This window comes from Toxotes jaculatrix, chromosome 3 (assembly GCF_017976425.1).
Source record: "Toxotes jaculatrix isolate fToxJac2 chromosome 3, fToxJac2.pri, whole genome shotgun sequence".
Classification (NCBI taxonomy): Eukaryota; Metazoa; Chordata; class Actinopteri; family Toxotidae; genus Toxotes; species Toxotes jaculatrix.
In genome coordinates this window covers 7,370,336-7,383,767 of record NC_054396.1, presented here as the reverse complement: position 1 = coordinate 7,383,767, position 13,432 = coordinate 7,370,336, and the positions used below count along the sequence as shown (strand labels likewise).

At 45.5% G+C, this 13,432-nt stretch overlaps 1 protein-coding gene across 3 annotated transcripts in view; it reads left to right on the top strand.

The window, feature by feature from the left end:
• The window catches only part of ncoa3 (nuclear receptor coactivator 3), a 30,179-nt gene extending 17,031 nt beyond the window's left edge, over positions 1 to 13,148 (top strand). For 2 of the 3 annotated variants that reach the window (XM_041033636.1, XM_041033635.1), the window contains 21 exons: positions 847 to 951; positions 1,245 to 1,405; positions 2,733 to 2,833; positions 2,993 to 3,167; positions 3,335 to 3,526; positions 3,845 to 3,931; positions 4,328 to 4,471; positions 5,278 to 5,425; positions 5,544 to 6,112; positions 6,248 to 7,218; positions 7,315 to 7,438; positions 7,589 to 7,828; positions 8,053 to 8,265; positions 8,401 to 8,518; positions 8,671 to 8,842; positions 9,416 to 9,784; positions 10,014 to 10,172; positions 10,279 to 10,504; positions 10,604 to 10,796; positions 10,941 to 11,139; positions 11,259 to 13,148. In XM_041033636.1, the coding sequence (XP_040889570.1) occupies positions 866 to 951; positions 1,245 to 1,405; positions 2,733 to 2,833; positions 2,993 to 3,167; positions 3,335 to 3,526; positions 3,845 to 3,931; positions 4,328 to 4,471; positions 5,278 to 5,425; positions 5,544 to 6,112; positions 6,248 to 7,218; positions 7,315 to 7,438; positions 7,589 to 7,828; positions 8,053 to 8,265; positions 8,401 to 8,518; positions 8,671 to 8,842; positions 9,416 to 9,784; positions 10,014 to 10,172; positions 10,279 to 10,504; positions 10,604 to 10,796; positions 10,941 to 11,139; positions 11,259 to 11,270 (4,659 nt within the window). In that variant the 5' untranslated portion in view covers positions 847 to 865 and the 3' untranslated portion in view covers positions 11,271 to 13,148. The remainder of the gene's footprint in view (positions 1 to 846; positions 952 to 1,244; positions 1,406 to 2,732; positions 2,834 to 2,992; positions 3,168 to 3,334; positions 3,527 to 3,844; positions 3,932 to 4,327; positions 4,472 to 5,277; positions 5,426 to 5,543; positions 6,113 to 6,247; positions 7,219 to 7,314; positions 7,439 to 7,588; positions 7,829 to 8,052; positions 8,266 to 8,400; positions 8,519 to 8,670; positions 8,843 to 9,415; positions 9,785 to 10,013; positions 10,173 to 10,278; positions 10,505 to 10,603; positions 10,797 to 10,940; positions 11,140 to 11,258) is intronic. The other variant, XM_041033637.1, reaches the window with a different exon arrangement.
• Positions 13,149 to 13,432: the final 284 nt, after the last annotated feature.

Below are 13,432 nucleotides of genomic sequence, written 5' to 3'. Positions count from 1 at the left end.
CGAACAGCAGTTAAAACCTATTGGAAGAAAGAACGGATGTAGGCTAGTATGGAGAATGCAGAGTAAAGAGAATGCGGAAGAGGGATCATTCTTACTAGTCCCTGGAATACGCTGTGGAGCCTCGCCTGGATTGTTTCTAGGCTACACAAGCCTGAGCAGTGTGTATTTTTTGCTCATGCAGTCCCAGCTAGTTAGACAAAGAGGCAGGCTGGTGAATATGTGCCTTCCTGGGACAGTAGCTGCTTGCACTCATCTCTTTTACAGCCTGTGCCAAGACATGCCTGAGCATGTAAGTGTACTGGAAACAGTTTGTATACGCAGTGTGTACGTGTGTTGCTGCTGCTAGCAGAGTGGTATCACTCTAGCGGGCAGGCTGGCTGAACGCAGGATGACCCATCTCCCCCGAGGCTCCAAATCACTACATCATCATCAGTCGCTCCTCACAGTGGAACAGATGAGATTTCACTCCCATCAAGCACTAAGAAGAAACCAAGGCTGCTTTACTAACTGAATAGTCTACACTCATAAATCTGTAGGAATCTACAATCTGCTCCTCTCCTGGAAGTCATTTCATTTATAACCTCAATAGCTTGGGGATTTTGTTGATGTTGTTTTTTTTTCCATCACTTGACACTAAGCTTTCAAGGTTTGCCTGAATTTAGAGTAATTTCAGAGTGGACTGACAGCTGAGGGCACTTTCCAATCCACACTTATCCTTTCATTAGATTGTACCACAGACATAGGACCATATAAAACCACACTCTCCGTTCATTCCCTCTGATCATATCGTACCGCCTGTATGTGTGTGTGTGTGTGTGTGTGTGTATGTATGATGTGTGCTTTCAGGTGCTGATATGTGCTGAAGATGAGTGGCGTAGGAGACAACTCGTTGGAGCCGCTGTGCCCCGACCGCAAACGTAAACTGTCCACCTGTGACACTCCAGGCTTAGGGTGAGTGCTGTAAATTCTGTTAAACCTTGTTCATATATCGGTCCACTTTGGCCGCTGCTTCTTCTTCTTCTTCTTTTTTTTTTTTTTTGATGTGAACGACAGCAAGTGCATGAGGTCACTTCCTTCCTCATGGCCTCACGTAAACACCCCTTTCTCCGTGGTGCAAACGTGTGTCTGCTGCTAGCAAAATAACTGAAGCCCTGCAGCCCCAGCCGTATGGCCTGCATACGGACGGGGCATAGGGAGGTGAGGTTGCCATGGCAACATGTCTAATCCCCTTGGCACCCCGGCAGGTGTGACAAGCGTCGGAGGGAACAGGAGAGCAAGTACATCGAGGAGCTGGCTGAGCTCATCTCTGCCAACCTCTCCAACATCGACAGCTTCAACGTCAAGCCTGACAAATGTGCCATCCTCAAGGAGACCGTGAGACAGATCCGACAAATCAAAGAGCAAGGTACCACCACCACTGCCCAAATTACACCCATACACTCCTGGTCATAAGCAGAGCAGCAGATGAAAAGATATAATAAAAGATAGAATTTGACCATAACCTGATTATAATTTGATTAAAATTTTACTGCCAAAAAATGTTTTCTTTATTTGTGTCTTTGGAGTAAACAGTGAATAAACTTAAGCTGGATCATGTCAAGTACCCTGCTGCAGGACAGATGATGCCAGTGATGAAGTGGTGTGTTTGGTTCATGGCCAGGCTGCTTCAGACCGACAGCCAGTTTGGCTGTTAGTTTCACTGGGGGTAAATGAACACCAGTAATTGAGACCAATCCTTGGTGGTCATGGCTCAAGGCTGTAAGTGACAGTGTGTATCTGTTAGTGCCAAACCCTGCCTCTCTCTGGGAGACTAATGACACTGGTGACTCAGGAATCAGACCTTATAGAGAGTCACTCCTATCCCTAGGCCATTTTCCAATCATTTTGCAGATATGACATGATTAGATACGCAAAGGACGATATTTTCTTCCAGCTCATTTGAGGTTAGATCCGTAAGGTTAAATGGGTACGGGAGAGAGAAAGAGCAATCATACTGGAATCTACCCAGAGGGTCACAGCTGGCTACTGCTGGCCCCGGAGTTGTACTGCCAGGTTGCCATAGTTACAGGGTGGGAATGATGGAGGGCCTCTATGTTGTTGTTTTTTTTTCCTTTTTCTCTTTTCCGTCTGTTGTCCATTTAACACACCTGTCCTTGCCCCCATTTGCGCCTTTGCTCTTTTGCTTCAGGTGTCTGTTATCTTTTATGTCAGTCGCTGCTTTCTCTGTTATTTGCTCGTGCAGCGAGTTCGGTTTGAGATGCAATGAAATCCATCCAGTGACATATTATTTGTCGTCTTGCTTAGTGTCTCGCGCCACAGATGACCCTGCTATGTAGAGTGAGTGGTATCTAACAAAGCCTCAGACACATGCTGATTTTAAAAATAGAAAGGCATGCTAACCATGCATCCATGACTTGTGCTGCCCCCTGGTGGCCAGAAGAAATGCTTTATTATACTGTGTAAGTGAAGCAGCCAGCTGTAAATTGTAGAATAGTTGCCTTGAAAATGTGACAAACAATGTAATATATAAAAACTGAACATGTATTATACCAAGTCATGTGCGCTTCTCAAAATTCTGGCTCCAAAGTGTTTTGAGAATAATGGCTCTTCATGTTGGGTCACACAGTTTGGGATATGTAAAGTAACAAGTTAAAAAAATCATATGCATAGAAGATTGTTGTAAAAGGATCATTCCTTCATCAGTAGTTCGATGTGTGTGTGTGTGTCCTTAGGAAAAAGCTCTTGCAGTGATGACGATGTCCAGAAGGCGGATGTGTCCTCCACTGGTCAAGGGGTCATTGACAAGGACCATCTGGGACCGCTGCTCCTGCAGGTCAGTTTGGGGACAATCCCTGTGGGGCAAAAAAAAAAACAACACCAATTAGTTGCCCTTCCATATGCTGGACCAGTGCTTTTCTATTGTTTCTCACTTGAAGTTGATAAAAAACATCTCACCTGGTTTCTTCAATTTTGTTGGCCTTCTGTTTTTTAGGCCTTGGATGGCTTTCTGTTTGTGGTGAACCGAGAGGGCAGCATAGTGTTTGTGTCGGACAATGTGACCCAGTACCTGCAGTACAAGCAGGAGGAGCTGATCAACACCAGTGTGTACAACATCATCCACGATGAGGACAGGGAGGAGTTTCACAAGAATCTGCCCAAGTCCAGTGGTGAGACATGGGTTTAAACATGTATTGGTGCAAACATATTCAAGATCATACGTACAAACCTAAATGCATATTCTAACAGTCACCTACTCACACACACACATAAAGACGAACATCCTGCTCGTATGTTTGCTAATAATTTTTTTTTTTCTTTTTTTTTTTTTTTGTAGCATCAAATGGGGCACCATGGGGTGGAGATGCACCCCGGCAGAAGAGTCACACTTTTAACTGTCGTATGCTGGTGAACTTTGTTCATGGTCAGAGTCATGGGTTGTCAGAAGAGAGGCCTGGAAGCCAGCGCTATGAGACCATGCAGTGTTTTGCCCTCACTCAGCCCCGGGCTATGATGGAGGAGGGAGAAGGTAAAAGTCATTAGTAACAGCTTTGAATGTTTTTATGTTTTGGTTTGGGCTTTTTTTCCAGTTTAAAAAAAAATAGAAAATTGTTATATAATAGTTAAATATGTGACAACAGTCTACATTTACAGTTATAGATAAAGAGGATATGATTTAAGCAGCCTTTCTACTACAATGCAGGACTTTTTCATGTTACATGGCTTAAACTTAGCGTACAGTTTGATGCTATCGGTTTATTGCATATAATGCTAAATCCACATGTAAAATGCTGAATGTCCATTGTAGTCAAATGGGGGCTTCACACTGCGTTGTCTCTTTCCTCAGATTTGCAGTCATGTATGATCTGTGTGGCACGACGCATCACTGCAGTAGAGAGAACAGAGAGGTTTAGCACTCGCCATGAACTGTCTGGTAAGTTTCCACAATTTCACGATCTTACAGATCTAAGTGCTTTTCTAGGAGGTATTCATTTTGTGAACATTTGACATGAAAAATGTTTGGAAATGTTTGTGTTAGCCAAACCACCTTACTCTGACTTTTTGTAGGCCTACCAAACTAACTTTGTCCCTTTAAAAATAATAAATAAATAAACATTAGCAAGAAAATTCCCGACATGTACCATCTCTACTTCTGCTGATATCAGAATGTGATCTTCAAGCCATGTTATTGTGGATATTTAGAGATGTATGATGCATAGAATCCATAAAATTAAGAATATGTACTGTACTCTAAAGTTATTCCTTTCTTCCTTTGCCACCACAAGTCATGATCCATTGTCTAATCCCATCTGTGCATCTGCTGTTGCAGGTAAACTGATTGAAATTGAACAGCAGAGCTCTCTTCACACCACAATGCGCCCAGGCTGGGAGGACCTGGTGAGGCGCTGCATGCAGATGTTCCTGAATCGCAGTGAGGGACAACCCTGGTCCTACAAACGTCACTATCAAGATGGTGTGTAGTGATGTACTTCCCTGCCATTTAACCTCCTTCACTGTTACTTAGTCATTACTAAATCTTCATTTCCTGACTTGTTTTGGATTTGAGTGGATTACCTCGAATGAGAGTATAGTCACAGACATTTGCACAGACATAATCCATTATTATGGGCCAAGACAGCTCTCCAGATAGACTTTGTTTACTTAACACGGGTCATGTGGCAATTACAAAGTCTTTCTTTTTCATTATTTACTACTTTAAGGCTCCAGCACTTATTTTTCTCAGTATTATTGTGAGTTCAGCATGTTGTGTCATTTTTATCACAATTATTATGGGCAGCAGGAGGGCAGGTTTGAGCATTGTCAAGAAGGCAGCAATCACAAGAGCATACAAAGAATGTACCAGCACACAGATCACCTCATTAAGATGTTTGGCATGTGGGACACGGTGTTTAATTAAAAGCCAACACTTGTATGTCACCAGATCAGTTTTTAAAAAGGCGAGAATAATATAAGAAGCTAGATTATACAAGAAACTAGAAGGGAAAGAGTAGACAAAGAGGTGCATGTGATCCCTGCTTATTGCAGTTATGACTTATAACATGTCAGCAAGTTGAGCTTTTGCTGTGCTCTTGTGTTGCATAAGAAAAAACAGCTGCGTTGTAACCACATCACAGAACAGCATGCAGAAATGAACATAAGTCTGTGCCACAACCTGTAGCAGCTTCATTAGTGTTAGCTTTTGATGTTGTTAGTGTACATGCTTTGTCCCATTGTTAGCTATGTAGGACTTGAATTATCTGGGTTTTTTTTCCCATCCAGCTTTCCATAATGGCCATGCGGAGACCCCGCTCTACCGCTTCTCGCTCTCTGATGGCACACCAGTCACAGCCCAGACCAGAAGTGACCTCTGCAGGAACCCCAACACCAATGAACCACACTCTTTCTTGTCCACACACTTGCTGCAAAGGTGCAAATGCTCTATCAAGAATATGATTTCATCAAACGTAGATGGATGTCTGACTGCACTGAACAGCCTAACCTTTGTTCTGTATTTAATGATTGTTATTTTTCATATTTTCCTGTAGGGAGCAGAATGGTTATCGTGGAAACCAAGGAGGAGGCTTGAGGCCTCAAAACATGGGTGTGAACAACCCCAACCAGCAGATGAACATGGGCCCCGGAGGGGGAATGGGCATGAACAGGGGCTACGGCATGGCTGAACAGGGCAACATGCCACAAAGAGGAATGCCTCCGTACGCTGGGGGCAACCGCATGAATCCCATGAATCAGATGAATCCCATGCATCAGATGAACAACATGGGCCAAATGAATCAGATGAATCAAATGAATTCCATGCATCCAATGAACTCCCCCATGAACTCAATGAACCAGATGGGGCCCATGAACCAGATGAATCAGATGGGCCACCATGGCATGCATCAGCAGCAGCACCAGCACCAGCATCAGCATCAGCATCAGCAGATGGGTCAGTTCCATGGAGGAGGAGGTGGACCTGGAGGTGGAGGGTACGGGATGGGAATGACCAGTCCTCCCCAGGCCAGTCCAGGGATTAATGGCCCCCCACACAACGTCATGGGTTCGCCCAGAGTCCGAGGAAGCCCTAAGATGGGTGCTAGCCCCTTCTCTCCTGGTGGTACGAAACAAACTGCTTTTTTTTTTTTTTTTTTTTTTTTAGAACTCTCAAGATCTATCAGTACCTTTACAGGCTAATTAGATGCTGACGTTTGTTTCATGAATTGTTCATATTTCTTTGTTTGTCCTCTTGTAGGTATGAACTCGCCCATGAGCTCCAGTCACCCTGGTAACTCTGGAGGTGGAGGAGGAGGCACCACCTTCTCCAGCAGCTCCTTGAACGCTCTCCAGGCAATTAGCGAGGGAGTGGGCAATCCAATGCCCTCCCCACTCACTTCTCCTCCCCCTCACAAGCCTGACAGCTCCCCAAGCATCAACTCCACCAACCAGTCAGCAGGGGGACCGTGTAAACCAGGCCTCCCAGCCTACTCTGACTCCAAGAGCCCAGGGAGCTCTCTTGGGGCTGGAGGAGAGCAGCAGTCTCAGCAGCACCCACACACCCCCACCAGCGAAGGCCCCCCCGACAAGCCAGACAGTCAGGCCAGCAGAGAGACAGGTCCAGCAGGGGGGGAATCCAATCGACGGGTCCCTGACAGCAAATGCCACAAAAAGCTTCTGCAGCTCCTCACCTCCCCTACAGATGAGCTGGTGCCACCTAGTCACGCATCAGGTTCCGGACCCAGCTCCACGCCTGAGGCTAAAGACGGAACAGCAGGCGTCACCAGCCCCTCGTCCTCAACAGGAGTATCCTCCTCTACCGGCGGAAATCACAGCGCCGTGTCCTCCACTGGTGGCACGGGACATTTATCAAGTCAGTCACTGCAGGAGAAGCACAAGATCCTCCACAAGCTCCTCCAGAATGGGAACACTCCCGATGAGGTGGCGCGCATCACAGCTGAGGCCACTGGGAAGAGCAGCTTGGATTCAGAGCCTGGGCCTGCAGCCCCCGGAGGAGTTAGGGAATCAAAACAGGAGCAGCACAGCCCTAAGAAGGAGAAGCCTCATGCCCTCCTTCACTACCTCCTCAATAAGGATGACTCTAAAGAAGGTGGTGATATCAAGCCAAAGCTCGAGGAGCTAGAGGGGAGAGGAGCTCAAGGAGCAGGGGTCACCAGCTCCGACCCGCACTGCATGGATGGAAAGGTCAAATTGGAGCCATCTGATGAGGTAGGTTTTCCCCCCAATGTAATAAGTCCTTAGATTTAGTTTCAAATACCTAGTAGAAAATTGTTTTCCAACCATTCTTGTGTCTCGCTGGTCCAGACGGAGACCCTGGAGACCATTCTTGGTGTTCCAAGGAACAACTCTGGCTTCTACCCTGAACCAGACTCCAGAGCAGGGAAGGAAGTGGGACACAAACAAGGAAATATGCCTGACAGTTTACACGGTGAGTCATTCTAAAACATAAAAAAAAAAAAAACACAAGGCAGTAATTCTACTCAAGTCTCACATGAAGTATCACACCAGTGCACGCTCTGGAACCACCTATTGTTTTTAATCTTAGAACCTCACCTATGGTATTGTGTGTGTGTTTCAGATGGGGATAAATGCCCCATGCCTCCAGCTCAGCGTGGTGCCTATCAGAGAGCCTTGTCCATGGATTCCAAGCCCATGGGTGGAGAGGGAGCAGTAGGAGGTGGGCTGGCTGTGAGAAGGAATGTCCCCTGTCCTACATTGGCCAAACAGGAGAGCATGGAAGTTCCGATCCGACCTGGGGCCGTGCCCAATGGCTTTCCCGGGGGCATGGGTGTGTGTCCACCGAGGGGCAATCCAACAAGTAAATTAAATACTTATTACTCAGCATGCCATAAAGAGCTTGGTTTTCTATATAGACCTGAGTCCCACAGAATAGACAGCATAGGGATATCTCTTTTCTCAGTGCGACTCGTGTTTGGATTTTTGATTAAACCCACAATCTTTGATCGTACAAAAGCTCAGGGTCCAGTTTTCTCTATGTTCACTGATAAAACACTCTCTGTGAATGGTCTTTGTGTTGTTCAGGAGGCATGGGCAGAGGTGTGGGAATGTCCCATCGCCCTCCCATGGGAGGGCCAGGAGAGTGGGGGATGCCGAGGCCCAGTGGCAGCCCTGCGGCTGGACCAGGACACCCAGGCATGGGTCGCTCTGTCCCAATGGGAGGACCCATGATCAGCCGCTCCAACAGTGTACCTGGCAACACCAGGTCTATGCTGCAGCAGCAGCTCATGGATATGGGTATGTCACATGTCTCTGTTGTAATGTCTGAAGCTGTAGTTACTGAATGTTTGACACTTTTACTAAATTGGTGCAGATGTGGTGAAGCAGAGTAAATATCTGATCTGGAGTCACTTTCTGTGAATCCATCTGCAGGTTCCAATGAAGCCAGTATGAGTATGAGCCCGTTTGGTGGACATGGACCGCCACCTCAATCCCCCTCCTGGTCAGACTCTGGCATGGGAATGGACAGACCTCAGAGTAACACAAACAGGTAAACCACTAGTCCCAATCCTGTCCCTGTTCATTTTTTCAACTTAGTAGACCTCAAGCTGAATACAGAAGTTGTCATCAGTAGTGTCTGTGAATTCAGTCTCTCAGTCTTTTGTTGAAGTGACTTAACATCTGGGTCATTTGTTGGGTTAGGGACCAGTTTGTGCACCCCCTGGAAGATCTGCTGGGGACCCTGGCCAACAGTGAGGGCCCAAGTGATGAACGAGCTCTTCTGGACCAGCTGGACTCTCTGCTCAACACCGCTGACGTCATTGCTCTGCAGGAGATAGACCGAGCCTTAGGCATACCTGAAATAGTAGGCCAGGTACAGGACTCACTACAGTCTAAATTATGTATTGTGCTCATTTTGTTAACAGGAGATGATTAGACACTAACAGTGCTGGCACCAAAGGCCCAAATGAGCTTTGCCTAAAAGTAATTTTAAATTATACAGTGATTATTGAACAGAGGAAAAGTCTATACTTATATAATAATATCAAATCAGAATATTATGACATAAAGAGGTTGTTGGTCTGTAGTGTGTGAGCATTAAGAAAAGCAGAACATGTTGAGAAGCTCAGAGAGAGGTCTAAAATCACTGAATAAATTTGTATTAGCATTTCTGCTATTATAAGTAGATGTGATTTAAATACAGGTTCTTCGAATGTTAACTTGCATTAATGTTACCAAGTTTTGTTTTGTTTTGTTTTGTTTTTTTGTTTGTTTTTCTGCTGATGTAGTACATGCGATTCTCATGCAGTAGTTTAATGTATATGTGTTTTACGTCTGTGCTCTGGCCTTCGAAAAATCACTTACCCTTAGCTAGCTGTGTGTTAATATTGCATTAATGTTTATTCTGTCCAAACTAGCATTACATTGCAACTTCTCTGTGCCGCAGACCCAGGGACCTGAAGGTCACCAGCAGGGCCAGGATCAAGGTCAGGGTCAGGGCCCACCATCAGAACCTTTCCCAGGGCCAGACTCCTCCATAGGCATGGACCAAAAACCCATGTATGGCCAGGGCTACCCTGGACCCCCAGGACCCCCCTCCATGGGCATGCAGCCCAATTACGGCGGCAACACCATGCAAGTCCAGTCTCCTGGAGGCTTCAACCCCATGATGAATCAGATGGCCCAAACGGGGGGCTTCCCTGGCATGACCGCCATGGGGGGTATGGGCAACCCCCGTGCAAACATGATAAGACCTCGCATGATGGCCACCAAGCCCCTCCGACTGCAGCTGCAGCAGAGACTGCAAGGGCAGCAGGTGATCACACGGACAAATACAGATATTATATTATATATAATATATAATATAATATAAGATATAATATTCAGCCTGATGGTGGGACCTTCCATGTTGTTACTTAGAAAATACATTAATGTAGCTTGTTTCCTAGGGGGAGTGTGTGGATTATTGGGTATGATGTTAATAAAAAACATCAAAATAGGAAAACTGGCATAATGAACTGTCTTTATCCTTTCTGATCCGGTAGTTTATCAACCAGACCCGACAAGGCATGAAGATGGAAAATGCCCCCGGAGGAAACCCTGCTATGCGTCCAGGCATGCAGCCTGGCATGCAGCCTGGCATGCAGCCTGGCATGCAACCTGGCATGCAACCTGGGATGCAGCCTACAGGCATGGGTGGTCAGGTGTGTGTCTTCCTCACATCTAATCCAGTGTGCATTCACTCTTAATGAAGCCAGCCAGGTCGCCCTTTGCAGAACTAGGTATAGATATGTCTGTATTTTTCTGCAGTCTTTCCTAAACGCTCAGATGATGGCTCAGCGCAGCAGGGAGATGCAGATGAGGAGGCAGCGGATGATTATGATGATGCAACAGCAACAGCAGCAGGGGCAGGGGGCAGCGGGAGGCTTCAGCCCTCCTCCAAATGTCACTGCACCAGGAGGCATGGACAACCCCATGGGAGGCCCGCCCATGAACCAACCTGGACAGCAAGGCTTCAATTATGGAGGTAACTATGGTGAGTTGACTGAAACAGAGCTGGCTGTCTGTATCATTTCCGCCTGGATGTTCGAGTCTCACACTCATAACCGTTCTTTTGTTGTTGATGTACTTGCAGGGATGAACCAGCAGGGGGACCCATCATTCATGGCTCCAGGCAGTAGCCCACCAGGAAACATGATGCAGGGACGAATGGGTGGCCCTCCTCAGAACGCCATGATGCCAGGGATGCAGGGAAACCCACAGGGAGGGCCCATGTACCCATCTGGTGACATGAAGGGCTGGCCACAGGGGGGCATGCCACGCAACAAGTGTGTAACATCAGGCTTCTTTGAGCAATAACTTATCACCACTTTAGCAAAACACTCAAAAGAGTTGGATCCCTGTGTAATATTTCTAAGAGTAAAAGAGGTAAAGGACTTGTTTCAATGTTTTTTCTTTTTCTGGTCTTCCAGCCCATACCCCCAGCAACAGTTCCCCCAGCAGGGCAACCAGGGCCAGTTTGGACCCATGATGATGAACAACTCCATGGGTGGACCCGGGTCTGTGAGCGTGGCCGGCGCCGGGCAGATGGGCCAAATGCCAGGACAGATGCAGGGCCAAATGGGCATGAACCCCATGGGGATGGGTAGAATGCCAGTGGGATCTGATCAGGTTGATAATTAGTGGCCTGAGCTGATGTTTTTAAATCTCTGTAGAAAGTCAGAGACATTTAATGGAACATGCTGAGTTTTTACAACTCATCTCACTGTGTGGTTTTTCTGTCTCTGCAGAAGTATTGTTGAGGACCTGTAGCTGACAGCAGAATCTGGAGCCTTTCAGCTGTGGCAGAGCAGCCTGGGCCAGGAGAAGAGCTGGGCCTACACATCACACACACAGTGGGAGTTCCCCAGCATAAGATGTGACGCAGGAGTCTCAACACAACGCACTGCTCATCGTGGAGGAAGTGGGCTACAAGGACAAGCATGCCTCAGGTTTCACCTCCAACTGAGGCCTCGCACGCTGTAGCCCAACCCTGTTTAGGTTATGCACAAACACAAAATATCTGTGTGCGTACGCGCGTGTGTGTGTGCATGTGTGCGTGTATGTGTGCGTGCATGTTTGTGTGCGTGTGTGTTCACGTGAATGACCTGGAATTGTCGGGCAGTATTCGGCGTCACAGTCAGGCTGCAGAACGGGACTACGGTACAACTGGCTGTGGCTGCACTTTACCTGGAGGCTTCTGTGTGGAATAAAGACTGATGCAATATTTCTTCATCATTACAGCCTTACTAGAGATTCAATGCCTTCTCAACCATGGGTTTCTTCTGTTTCTTTCTTATCCCTTGGATGCGCCTCATTCTTAAAGTCATTGGAAGCTATAAGCACAGTTTAACTATGTTATGCAGATTGGAGCAATAACTCTTGCCTCTATGCTTTAGACTGTAACTGAGCATCATTACCCCTGTTATGAGCAAACAAATGGTACTGCAGTATTAGATGTCTCAAATGTCCTCTGTGAATATGAATTGTAAATACTCTACAAAATATATCAAACATGCTTTTTAAAGGCCCATTATTGCACAAAGTATGAGACCTGGCTGTATTTTTGTGTCCCATAGGTCAATACTGATTTGGATGATTTGCTTTTTTTTTTTTTTTTTTTTTTTTTTTTTTTTTTTTTTTTTCAAATGCCTTTGCAAATATTGCAGGCATGTTTGGGTTTTCCTCCCCTGTTTGTCATTTTCTTAATGCTGTATTTTTTTTTTTTTCCCTGAAAAGTCATGTATTTCATGTTTTAGTGAGGCACTTTTTACTTGTGACGAGGATCTGATGAGTTGAAGGTTTGGGATTTCACAGTGTCAGGTTTTATTGGAAGGTGGTGGAAGTGAATTCTGTCAGGACAGTCGATTACTTAAAACTGTCATGTTGTTGGACTGTGTGTGTTTGTGTGTGTATGCGTCTGCAGTACAGTGAAGACAGGAAGGCACTCTTCAGTTCACCAACAGGCCCGGTCCTCGCAGAGTTCTCCCTCTTCCCACCAGCTTTGTCTGTCGAGTGTATTTTAGTCGCAGCATCTTCTTTTGACTGTTATTCTCAACTCGCTGAATCTACCTTTTCAACATGCGCAATCCAAAGATATTTTTCCACATCTCTGTATAGTTTCCGAGGTTTCTGGTGTACATTTTTTTATGATAAGCGTTATATTATTCTGATGGTAAATGGGTACATATCATGGATCTGTAATAGCATATGATGGTTATGAACTGAAAGCACGTCAGCTGTCAGTGCAGTGCAGAGAGGACTGGAAGGGCTGAACCCCACAGCAGAAACTTTTTACATCAAGAAAAAACAAACAAAAAAACCCAAAAAACAAAGCATGTTTTGCTGTGAAAGAGAAATACCAATGGAATGAAATCCACTTTAAGACATATCAATATCTCTTCTATTTTTCAGGAAACAACTTCATTTTATGTCCAGATTTTGTTACTTCAGGAGAAAGGAATTTTGTTGAACTTTGTGGAGTTTGAGTGAAGCGCAGAAAGAGGCAAGAGATCATTTGGACTGGTTTTGTTTTTCTTTGTGTGGAGGTAAGATAAGCTGTCGTTTTACAGGATGTACATTACAGATTTTTTTTTCCTTTGATGTTGATATTGATGTAAATACAAATTTCTATTTAAACACTCTTGACTTTGGTTCTCTAATTACATACTGACTGATTATTAGCACTGATATATGCATGCAGTTTATTCAGTTCTCAGGCTGGTAACAGAATCTCAGCCAGTATATTGCACTGACATAATAATCAGTTTGATCAAACTAAACAGATGAGAGCTGCAGCTCGTCAGGTCTTTGGAAGGAACGAATGAAGGAATAATCGCTTTTTATTTTTAGATCTAATATTCTGTCAGAAGACGAGCTTTGATTTTCAGTATAACTCCCTGCTGAGTATTGTCATGTAGAAAAA